Genomic DNA, 12,624 nt, shown 5'->3' on the forward strand with positions numbered 1-12,624 from the left:
GCTGGCCTCTGATGACACGTCACACCACATGTGCATTTTCAATAGAATACCACAAAGCCTTCTGGGATTCTTGATGTGGGTATCCCAGGAGGCTGCAGGGGTAAATCATTCTCATCTAGACGAGAAATGCAGAACTCAGTGGCATTTATAATAAAAAAAAGATATTAAAACAATTGTGTGAAAGGAGGAGGAAAGAATTAATGTTATCAGATGTGCAGCAACCCTTTCTTCTCCTTGAATTGTGATGCAAGGTGGATCCCTTCTCAGAGGGCATTTGACAAGCAGCTAGGAGGTGACATGTCACTTCCTCATTGCCTGCTTTAACCCTTTTGCAGCCAGAGCCATTTTTGCATTTACTGCACATGTTCAAATAGTCACTTTAGGCCTGAAGATTACACAAAACCCTCAAACTATAATATTTTCTGAAAGCAGACACCCTAGAGAATAAAAAAGTTACGTAGTTATATAGTTACATAGTTAGTCTGGATGAAAAAAGACAAAAGTCCATCCAGTTCAACCATTAAAAAAAAAAAAGTTATAATCCTACACCCACAGTTGATCCAGAGGAAGGCAAAAAAAACCCCCAGCAAAGCATGATCCAATTTGCTCTTGCGGGGAAAGAAATTCCTTCCTGATCCCCCGAGAGACAATCGGATATTCTCTGGATCAACTTTACCTATGAATGTTAGTATCCAGTTATATTCTGTGTATCTAAGAAAGAATCCAGGCCTTTTTTAAAGCAATCCTCTGAGCTGGCCAGAACCAGCTCTTGATGGAGTCTATTCAACATTTTTACAGCTTTCACTGTGAAGAAACCTTTCCGTACTTGGAGATTACATTTCTTTTCCTCCAGACGTAAAGAGTGCCCCCTTGTCCTCTGTGATGACCTCAGGGTGAATAGCTCTACATCGAGTTCACTATATGAACCACTGATGTATTTATACATGTTGATCATATCCCCCCTTAATCTCCTCTTCTCAAGAGAGAATAAATTCAGTTCCTCTAATCTTTCCTCATAGCTGATCTCCTCCATGCCTGGTATCAGTTTGGTTGCCCTTCACTGTACTTTCTCATGTTCCCCAATATTCATTTTGTGAATTTGGGCCCAAAACTGAACTTCATATTCCAGATGAGGTCTTACAAATGATTTGTACCGGGGTAATATGATATCTCTCTCTCTGGAGTCTATACCTCTTTTAATACAAGAGAGGATTTTGCTCACTTTAGAAACCGCAGCTTGGCATTGCATGCCATTATTAAGCTTGTGATCTACCAGAACTCCCAGATCCTTCTCCACCATTGATTCCCCCAGTTGTACCCCCCTAGTATGTATGATGCATGTATATTCTTAGCCCCCAAGTGCATAACCTTACATTTATCAACATTAAACCTCATTTTCCACATAGTTGCCCAATTAAACAGTGCATTGAGGTCGGCTTGTAAATTGGAGACATCCTGTAAGGACGTTATTCCACTGCACAGCTTGGTGTCATCTGCAAAGACTGAAACGGTATCTTTAATCCCAGACCCTATATCGTTCATAAATATAATAAAAATAAGGGTCCCAACACTGAACCTTGGGGTACAGTGGTAGTTCCAATATTTTATTTCACACAATATTACTGCAAAAGTCTAAGAGATGCAAAATTTCAGTAAAAACACACTAAAGTGACTTTTAGGGTAAACAAATGCAATAAATGACCCATATTTTTGGTAAAGTATAAAAGACGAGGTTGCACCAAGTATATACAGTAGATACCAAACATGTCAATCCTTAAATTTGTGTGCGCCAGTGAAATAGCGACTTGAGTACCCTATATTTTCTATAGGCGACGCTTCAAAAGCCCCTACAGGTCATCAGTTTAGTGTTATGGAGGAGGTCTTGTGCTTGAATTATTGCACTCACTCCGATATGTAACGTGTATTGCAATCAACAACATATGACATTCATACATATTGGGGTGGGGGGCCTCAAAAATGTTTTTGGGAAGGATGTTATGTGCTTCGATGCAATAAAACTTTTTTTTTTATGCTTAAGTTTAACCAGGGAAAGTGACAGGGTGACCCGGAAGTGATATCATACACGTCACTTTCCGGGTCACAACAAGGAGAGGACAGCGGACATGTGTCCACTGTCCTTCCTTCCCAGCACCCACCATGTCAGCCCCTGGTCCGCAGATGGGCAAGTGGAGCCCAGAATGCATGGGGGGGCGCATGCTGTTACCAGGGGTGTGTGGAAGTAATCAGGTGACAGCGCAGATGTACAACATACGGACCTGGCATCAAAAGGGTTAAACCGTAAAAGGCCAAATAACTTTGCCATAGCCACGTGCATTGCACATAATTACAGGGCAGTTGTTTTGCACCCCTATTTCGGTGCCGGTACTGTCCTTCAGACGTGATAGGGTGCCCTACTTTAGTTGTGCCTGCATGAAAATTTGCAGCTGTGGCATGTACTGCAAATCCTTGTTCAGGTAGGCAAGTGGGAGGAGGTAAAACTGTGCCTCACCCACCTGCTTTTACAGTCCCCTGGCTGCCTTTGTGAACATATTGTTACAGAAAGTGGGTAAATTGGGTGAAGGTCCAAATGACATAAGAGGGTACCCAGACACATCCAGTGCCAGCTTATCTCATGGGAAACATGGGTGGAAGGACAAGGAACTCCAACCTGTCTACTCTTTTCCCCAAAGGTGCGGGCTGAATGAGGAATCTTTGTGTGTATGGCTAGCCTAAGGCCTCATTAACACAGTGCGTACAGTGCACCCTCTGCAGGGCCGTGGTTTTGCGCACGGGGATGCTTAGGGGTTCTGTTCACTCCCCTGTGGAAAGCTCCGTTGTTGTCTATTGTGACACAGCTACTGCACAGATACAACCACTGCTCCCAATTTGACATCCGTGTGGCAGCGGGTGCACGGACTTAAACGCACACTGCCTGCATTCAATGCCATGCACCTGCACCCACATTCCAGGACGTAAATGCTACACAAATCATCTTACTCAAGATGGCTGCTGTCAAAAGTGCTAGGGGTGTTTTTCAAAGTGTTGACATGGATGGATGGGGGGGTTTACTTTGAACATTAAAAAAATTATAGTTTTTGATTTGTGGTGCTCAGATGTAGTGAAGTTCCACTTTAAAGTATAACTAAAGGCAAAACTTTTTTGTAAATTTTGGATAGAGTGGAGAGGGATAAGAACAGCTGTCAGTTTTTGTTGCTTTCTGGGCCCCCGTTCACCCTCTCTATTTGTCCTGTTTTTCATTGAAAGTAAAAGAAAATCCTGCATTTTGGGTTGTCCCCAGAATGTAATAGAGGGGAAATCTTCCAATAGGGACACTAGTTCGGGTGACCTGGGGGGCCCCAAGGAATTCCCTTAATTTGCAGGGATTTCCTCTCACTTCCTGTTTGGCTATGGGACAGGAAGTAAAGGGAAATCTCTGCAATGGGACACAGATGGTTGAAAAAAAAAAAAAACTTGGCAGGCGTTATAACCCTCCCCAACTCCACTCAAAACAAAAACAAAGTTTTGCCTATAGTTCTACATTATTGACTTTTTCATGTATGTGTCTATACTGCTGCCCCTCTGAAAAGTGATCTGGGATGGAATGGCATCTGGCATGCAGAAATGGAAGGATTCAGAGTCCTTGTGCAACCATGGACCAATCAGTATCCAGGAGGTGTACCCATACACAGAGTCCCTGTAGGTGACAACTCTGGGTTTCTCAGTGTCCCCATACTCTGAGTGTCCCTGTAGGTGACAACCATTAGCCAGTCAGTATCCTTGTAGGTGTCCCCATACACATGGTGTTCCATTTGGTGTCCCCATACACAGAGTACCTCTGCAGGTGACATTCATGGGCTGATCAGTGTCCCCATACTTTGTGCTCCCTGGCTGTAGGTGACAACCCTGGTCTTGATGTCCCCATACGCTGAGTGAGGATTGGAGAAACATATGGCAATCGTTTATTGGGACTACTTTTAATTTAAAGACACAGAGACTTTTTATTATAAGATTTTTATTTTCGCTACAAATATTTCCTAGCATATATTTAGACATTGGTTTGCACATTTGTATGAAGACTATGTTTAATGTAGCACAGACAAGGTGGTGCAGCATCAGTATATGTGTAATCTATATTTTTCTGACACTGTGGGAACACATGGGGATGCCAACAGCAACCTACAGAGTATACGTTTATTTATGTATGCGCTCACTATATAAAAGATTTTTTTTGTAGTGGTAATTGTAGGAGGTAGTGTTCTCTGTAATATTTTACATATTGCACATATACTCTAGGTGACAACCCCGGACCGATCATGCCTCCATACACAGAGTATCCCTGTAGGTGACAACCCCGGACCGATCATGCCTCCATACACAGAGTATCCCTGTAGGTCACAGCCCCGGACCGATCATGCCTCCATACACAGAGTATCCCTGTAGGTGACAGCCCCGGACCGATCATGCCTCCATACACAGAGTATCCCTGTAGGTGACAACCCCGGACCGATCATGCCTCCATACACAGAGTATCCCTGTAGGTGACAACCCCGGACCGATCATGCCTCCATACACAGAGTATCCCTGTAGGTGACAACCCCGGACCGATCATGCCTCCGTACACAGAGTATCCCTGTAGGTGACAGCCCCGGACCGATCATGCCTCCGTACACAGAGTATCCCTGTAGGTGACAACCCCGGACCGATCATGCCTCCGTACACAGAGTATCCCTGTAGGTGACAACCCCGGACCGATCATGCCTCCGTACACAGAGTATCCCTGTAGGTGACAGCCCCGGACCGATCATGCCTCCGTACACAGAGTATCCCTGTAGGTGACAGCCCCGGACCGATCATGCCTCCGTACACAGAGTATCCCTGTAGGTGACAACCCCGGACCGATCATGCCTCCATACACAGAGTATCCCTGTAGGTGACAACCCCGGACCGATCATGCCTCCGTACACAGAGTATCCCTGTAGGTGACAACCCCGGACCGATCATGCCTCCGTACACAGAGTATCCCTGTAGGTGACAACCCCGGACCGATCATGCCTCCATACACAGAGTATCCCTGTAGGTGACAATCATGGACTGATCAGTATTCTTGTAAGTGACATCCCTGGGCTTCTCAGTGTCCCCATATGCTGTAGGTGACAACCATTGGTCAATCGGTTTCCTTATAGGTGCTCCCAATTCCCCAAACACATAGTAACCCCTGTAGGTGACAATTATATAACTATAGCTTGAATAAGTTTTGGTAAATACCTAAAAAATAAATAAAATTGTGCCTGTGTCCAAATATATATGGACCTGACTGTAGTAACCCCTGTAGGTGCCAACCATGGAAGTATCCCTGTTGGTGACAGCCCTGAGCTCCTGTAGGTGACAGTCATTGGCTGATCAGTGTCCCCATACACATATGTCCTTGCAGGTGACCACGCTGGGCCGATCAGCGCCCCTATACACGTAGTATCCCTGTAGGTGACCACGCTGGGCCGATCAGCGCCCCTATACACGTAGTATCCCTGTAGGTGACCACGCTGAGCCGATCAGCGCTCCTATACATGTAGTATCCCTGTAGGTGACCACGCTGGGCCGATCAGCGCCCCTATACATGTAGTATCCCTGTAGGTGACCACGCTGGGCAGATCAGCGCTCCTATACACGTAGTATCCCTGTAGGTGACCACGCTGGGCCGATCAGCGCCCCTATACACGTAGTATCCCTGTAGGTGACCACGCTGGGCCGATCAGCGCTCCTATACATGTAGTATCCCTGTAGGTGACCACGCTGGGCCGATCAGCGCCCCTATACACGTAGTATCCCTGTAGGTGACCACGCTGGGCCGATCAGCGCCCCTATACACGTAGTATCCCTGTAGGTGACCACGCTGAGCCGATCAGCGCTCCTATACATGTAGTATCCCTGTAGGTGACCACGCTGGGCCGATCAGCGCCCCTATACATGTAGTATCCCTGTAGGTGACCACGCTGGGCAGATCAGCGCTCCTATACACGTAGTATCCCTGTAGGTGACCACGCTGGGCCGATCAGCGCCCCTATACACGTAGTATCCCTGTAGGTGACCACGCTGGGCCGATCAGCGCTCCTATACATGTAGTATCCCTGTAGGTGACCACGCTGGGCCGATCAGCGCCCCTATACATGTAGTATCCCTGTAGGTGACCACGCTGGGCCGATCAGCGCCCCTATACACGTAGTATCCCTGTAGGTGACCACGCTGGGCAGATCAGCGCCCCTATACACGTAGTATCCCTGTAGGTGACAACCATCAGGAGTGTCTGTAGGTGACAGCCGTGGTGTGATCGGCGCCCCCTAGTATAGGTAACAGCCGTGTCGTCCTCGGCTTAGCCGAGTACCGAGTTCTCTGTCCCGGGTGGTCTCCCCCGCCCCGCCTCTCCGTATAGTGATGAGGCGTGGTTTGCCCAGCAGTCCCCGCCTCGCCCCCGGCGGCTCCGTCTGAGAGGCGTGGCTTGTGGCTGGGTCACGTGGTACGGGAAAAGTTTTTCGCTCCCAGCGGGATGTGAGGAAAGTTTTGTCGTAGTGAGTGGCGGAGTTCGGATCGGTCGGGGCCCCGGGACAGGAGAGCGGGCCCCCGGAGGGATAGCAGGCGGTGGACAGTGACATGCTCGGACTGTGATCGGCTCTTCTCTTCGCCTGGATTTTTACCTTCCAATGATGGAGAGCGGAGCCCAGCAGAACTCCTCGTCGGCCCCTCAGCCGCCCCCGGCCGGGCACCAGATCGTCCATGTGCGGGGGGACTCCGAGACCGACCTGGAGGCTCTCTTCAATGCCGTCATGAACCCCAAAACCGCCAACGTGCCCCAAACCTTACCCATGAGGATGAGGAAACTGCCCGACTCCTTCTTCAAACAGCCCGAGCCCAAATCCCACTCCCGGCAGGTACGAGGGGGGCACGGCTCACCGGACTATGGAGGATGGCTTGGGGGGTGCGCAGATCACCTGACTCTGGGGGGATTGGGGGTGCACAGGTCACCTGACTTGGGGGGGATTGGGGGTGCGCAGGTCACCTGACTTGGGGGGGTGCTCTGGTCATCTGACTTGGTAGAGGGGTTGGGGGTGCTCTGGTCACCTGACTTGTGCGTGAGGGGTGGGTGCTCTAGTCAGCTGACGGGGGGGGGGGGGGGGGGGGGCAGATTGGGGGTGTTCTGGTAATCTGACTTGTTGGGAGGGGTGGGAATGGGGGTGCTTTGGTTATCTGAATGGGGGTGCTCTGGTCACCTTACTTGTTGGGGGATTGGGGGTGCACTGGTTACCTGACTGGGTGCCTTGCTGCCATTGGTTCCCTCTGTCAGACTTTGTGTACTGGTTGAAGATGGGGGACCAGGTGCTAGTGTGTCCTGTAGGGGGCGCTGAGGCCTGTATCAGGGTGTATACTGAGAAGAAGGCTTGGATTACTGTCTCCATCCTAGGGGGTCCAGGTGACAACATGTCCCAGGAGGAGAGGACCTGGGCACAATGTGGTCATTCTTCAGGCCTATTAATAATCACCTCTCCTGATCATGTAGACTTGTATACTCCTCGTTGGATGTTTGGGGGGAGGGGCTTATAGTTTGGAGGGACTTCCTCCTGTAACATCAGCCCCCCTCCCATTCACATGGAGTTGATGTGATGGAATTTGGGGAGTTTGTGTCTGGTTGGGCTCTGGTGGGAGGTGATGAGAGTTGAAGGTTATAATGGGGGGCTCAGTGCACATTCCTGATGGACACCAAATGTCCCCCAATATCAGATGCTTCAGCCAGCGTCCCCATACGCTACACCAGGCAGTGCCAGCCCATTGACTGTCATTGGACATCATTTCCTCTGAGCCCCACCAGGCCTTCACCAGTATTGTGGGTTACATTTTATTACACATTGCAACCCATATGAATGGGGGGATGCATATCTCCTGGACTGTGTCAGGGTGGCATCCGCTTTGGCTGTCATTTACACCCTTCACCCTCCAATGTTACTATCAGGTAGAACATTGGGACATTAAATCCTCGGTCACACCGGAGTAGGACAGGCATTTACCTTTATAAACCTCTCCAAACTCTATAAACCTGTCCATCCTCTACATGAACAGTCTGGTACACGCCATTTTGAGCTTGCTTTCATCAACTTGCAGAGCTTCCATTCAGTCTTTGGAAGTCGCCTCAAATCTGTTTGGAAGGCTCCTAAGGCTGCCTTCACACCTTTTTAATGCATTTTCATATTGGCCAAATAAAATACTCTTCAGGCTTGTTAGCAGGGGCTGAGAACCCATACAAAAGGCATCAGGCTGAGAACCCATACAAAAGGCATCAGGCTGAGAACCCATACAAAAGGCATCAGGCTGAGAACCCATACAAAAGGCATCAGGCTGAGAACCCATACAAAAGGCATCAGGCTGAGAACCCATACAAAAGGCATCAGGCTGAGAACCCATACAAAAGGCATCAATTAGGTGTCACCATTGACTTCTGTGGGCCTCAAACCCCATAAAAGCAGACAAAAATCAAAAGCTGGACCTGAGCTATATTACAAAATGTGACAGATCACCAGTGTGAACAGACATCATGTATAGCTTTGCCTTTCATGTCCCTGGCGGTTTAGTTCATTATAACCTAGTGATGAGCTCAGGTATGTTCTAGGACCTACCTGGGTGATCCCGCAAGGAGGCTGTCGCTGTACCGGGACAATTGTAAACAGCTGAGGCATTCCACACCCTGCAGCCGCACACACATAGGAGGTGGACAATGCATCAAATGCTTATTTTATTTATTTCAGGTACTTATATAGCGCCGTCAATTTACACAGCGCTTTACATATATATTGTACATTCACATCAGTCCCTAACTTACATTCACATACTAGGGCCAATTTAGACAGGAACCAATTCCCCTACCTGCATGTCTTTGGACTGTGGGAGGAAACTGGAGTACCTGGAGGAAACCCATGCAGGCACAGGGAGAACATGCAAATGCCAGGCAGTTGGTGCCGTGGTTGGGATTCGAACCAACAACCCTAGTACTGCCAGGAGGAAGTGCTAACCATTTAGCCATCGTGCTACCTTTAGCCGTTGTGCTTATGATTGGCTCAGTATAGTGAAAGCTTCCTGGCGAGGTTGCTCAGGTGTCAGGTGGGCCCAAACTGGGATCTAAACATGCCTGAGGTCGTCCCTAGTTCTGGCGCACACATAAAAAGGTGGATGTGTGCACAGGGCCCAAGGCATTTGATGCATGCTCGCAGAGCGCTATGGCGGGGCTCTTCTTGTCTTTCCCACTCCAAGAAATTGTCATTCAGACCACTTTGTAAATGACTTTCTAGTACCTCCGAAATGTGCCAGAAACACCAACATATGTAGAGGCATTTCAGCCTTAACAGCCAGGTGAATTTGTCCAAAGGGTTCTCTGAAGAGCAATCCCTGTTTGGATTGCTCTTCAGAGAGCTTTTAACAGGAGGTGTCATACCGCATCCTCACTGTCTATTTTAATCGCAACACTGCAACTGCATGCATAGGGCATAATACTTGCCATGACCATAAAACAAATCCTCATGGCCATGACGTGTATACCTCCAGCTGCTGTCTGTGCAACCAAAGGGGTGGGCGTTAAAAGTGAGGCTCAACCATCTGAATTTATCAAAATATTCAGTATTGTCTATAATTTAGACATGAGCCGACCAATCCAGCTGGATTAAATGCTTCTGTACTCAGATAAAGGAACCAAATCAAAGCTCTCCACTATTGGTGGAAAGTTCATTTAAAGTTGAACTGGTTTATGGTAAACCATACAATGTTACGACAGGGAAAACCGGTAACCAAATCAAAATTTGTAGCTTTAAATGAATCCGAATTAAAAAAAAAAAAACGTAAAGTGGGTTGAACTTGAATGGGCAAAATGTTGTCTAGAGAGGAGGGTTTTGGGATCGGCGCAGTTGTTTTATTTGATCGCTGTGAATAGCCTGTTGATTCCGAAGTTGCTTTTGGTAAGTTCAAGTAACAGCAACCTGCAATCCGTCTCCATTTCTCTCCAGGGCCAAAGCAGCTTCTTCTACTCCTAGCTGAAGGCAGTGTGGTGGGGGTGGAGAAGTTTGCATGTACAGTCCTGTAACTCCCACATGTGAGAGACAGAGGTGGGGGAGGAGGAGGCAGCTCGGCTTTATACTGCGGGTCCTGTGTAGTAATGGTGCTCTGGAAGTCATTTATTAATAGCTTTATATGGTTGTTCCCTAGCTGCCTCTGATCTTACAGCTCAGCCTTGAAGACTTAACTCCTTCAGTGCCTTCCACATCTGCACTCTCCTGCAATCCAATTCACTTTTGGTTTTTTTGCTTCGGTCACCATATTTTGTCTTTTTTTGGCGAAGCCATTTTTTCCAGTTTTAATCCTTTTCGATCATGTAAACTTTGACCGTGTATCGAGTCATTTGTTTGATTCCTCTTCAGGACTTTGCTGTCCGGTCTGCACACTCTGAATGCACCAGACTATTAGTTGCAGTTTTGAAACAGGAGATCGGGCACTGCTGGAGGCATGGGGGGGAAACGTACCGCCAGCTATTTAAAACCTGTCTAGCAGAAAACTTGGAATTCCACTTGGATCCAGATCTCACCTCTAGCTACGGAATCTAACGTTTTCCAAAAGGCTTTGTTTAATATGGACACAAAAGTGCTCTTGTAGCCCTGCTGATGAGAGGAGAAACATTTTCAGCTGGCCAAGTCTTTGGTTTTATGATGAATTCAAATGTTTTAGTTTTGTAAAGATTTCTGAAGAAAGAGATATATTTATTTTTTTCAAACTAGATTGATAGCCAGGCTTGATTCAGGATTGTAGCAGTGGACAAAGATATTTTTATTAATTTCATAGAACTTTTTTTTTTTTTTCTTTTTTCAAAAATAAAAATGTATTTTATGTTTGTGTGTTCTCCTTTTTTTTTTTTTTTTTTTTTTTTTCCTGGTTTTAATTTTCCAGGGTTATAGCTTTGAACAAAAATGATTTGATTAGAAACTGCAGTATGTTGCGTACAAAACTGTTGGTTCACAACTTGGAAAAATAATCTTGCACTTCCTTTTTGGGAATAAATTTGCTTATATTTCTTATACTAGTGAAAATAATCAGTTAAATGTCCTATGCCAGTATAAAAATAAAATAATCAGTTAAATGTACTATGCCAGTATAAAATTTAAAAAAATCGCCTAAATGTCCTATTCCAGTATAAAATTTAAAAAATCTGTTAAATGTCCTATGCCAGTATAAAAATAATCAGTTAAATGTCCTATGCCAGTATAAAAATAATCAGTTAAATGTCCTATGCCAGTATAAAAATAATCAGTTAAATGTCCTATGCCAGTATAAAAATAATCAGTTAAATGTCCTATGCCAGTATAAAATTAAAAGATCGCTTAAATGTCCTATTCCAGTATTAAAAATACTGTTAAAAAATCAGTTAAATGTCCCATTCTAGTAAAACCCCCCCGAATATTGCATATTTTAAAAGAAAAGTTTGAAGTGGAGCAGTTGGGACCTCTGTCTGCGTATGAGTTTAATATGTTTCTGTTTTCATCCCTTTCTAAATTAGTTTAGCTTGTTTTTTGTTTTTTTTTTTCTCTAAAGGGCTCAGCCAATTAAATTTAAAAAGGGGAAAAAAAATCCTGCGATTGTTTTGCAGATCAGTCCTGGCTTCCAGCTTTCCCGTTGTTGGCCCCAGGGTGGAACGCAGGAGGGAATAGATCCAGGGGGAGGGGCCTGCCTTTAAAAAGAACTTGGAAGTATAGGAATGTTTTTAAGAGGGGCTACAGCTACTAATTTGGAATCGATTACTGATGGATCGCACTTGACTTATTGAAAACTAAAGCTTTGTAAGGTCCAGTGGCTGCTGTTTCTAAATAAATGTAGTTGTGTGGTATATAGATTGTGAGTATATAGAGACCACCCTTTGGGTGTACATAGAAGTGCCTGTCTTTAGTTTGTAGATGGAGGAGGTAACACTTCCCTTCCCCCAATATGATGATCACAAACGAGCTTCCCTCTGCCCATGGCCACCCAGGCTCTCTGCTCGCAAAGCAACTCTGTGATTTGTCATAGTTCTCAGCGTTTGTTAAAAGCCCTTCTCATGGATAAATAAAACTTTAATCTGCAGCGGGGCCGGAAATTTCCATAAGCATTCACAACTTTTTCTAAACGATCTTCAGTGTACTTTAGACTCGGCGTTTCATTGTTTTGCTTGCTGAACTGCTGACTTGTGCACAGTTTGATAGTTTGCACTTGCAAGTTAGAAATGGGTTGTTTTTAATGAACTGCTAAAGCATAAGTTGCGTTTAAAAAAAAAATGCCATTCACTAATCTGGAGATAGAAATTCTGTGTCTTCAATAGCTGGAGATAAAAGGCACAGAGCCCGAGAGATTTCACATTGTATCAGCAATCTATATTTAGTAGTGCAAGACTTATTTATATTGTCAGCCATAAAGACTGAGGAGAGGCTGGAGAGGAGAGGCAAGGTCCAAGAAACTGTAAAGGAAAAGGATAGTTTATTTTAAGTAAGGTGTGTTGGTTGTTTTTTTTTATTTCCAGTTTTAAAGTAACTTTGAGATTCATACATTTATGATCTCCCTCTTTCCTGTTTA

General features: G+C 45.8%; 1 protein-coding gene across 4 annotated transcripts in view; it reads left to right on the forward strand.

Annotated features, from left to right (window-relative positions):
* Positions 1 to 6,511: 6,511 nt before the first annotated feature.
* The window catches only part of YAP1 (Yes1 associated transcriptional regulator), a 121,146-nt gene continuing 115,033 nt past the window's right edge, over positions 6,512 to 12,624 (forward strand). The window contains exon 1 of one of the 4 annotated variants that reach the window (XM_089687262.1): positions 6,512 to 6,923. In XM_089687262.1, the coding sequence (XP_089543388.1) occupies positions 6,696 to 6,923 (228 nt within the window). In that variant the 5' untranslated portion in view covers positions 6,512 to 6,695. The remainder of the gene's footprint in view (positions 6,924 to 12,624) is intronic. The other 3 variants (XM_089687261.1, XM_089687259.1, XM_089687258.1) reach the window with 3 other exon arrangements.

The sequence above is a fragment of the Staurois parvus genome, unplaced genomic scaffold (assembly GCF_062004578.1).
Source record: "Staurois parvus isolate SC_StPar_1 unplaced genomic scaffold, SC_StPar_1.0 ptg000422l, whole genome shotgun sequence".
NCBI classification, from domain to species: domain Eukaryota; kingdom Metazoa; phylum Chordata; class Amphibia; order Anura; family Ranidae; genus Staurois; species Staurois parvus.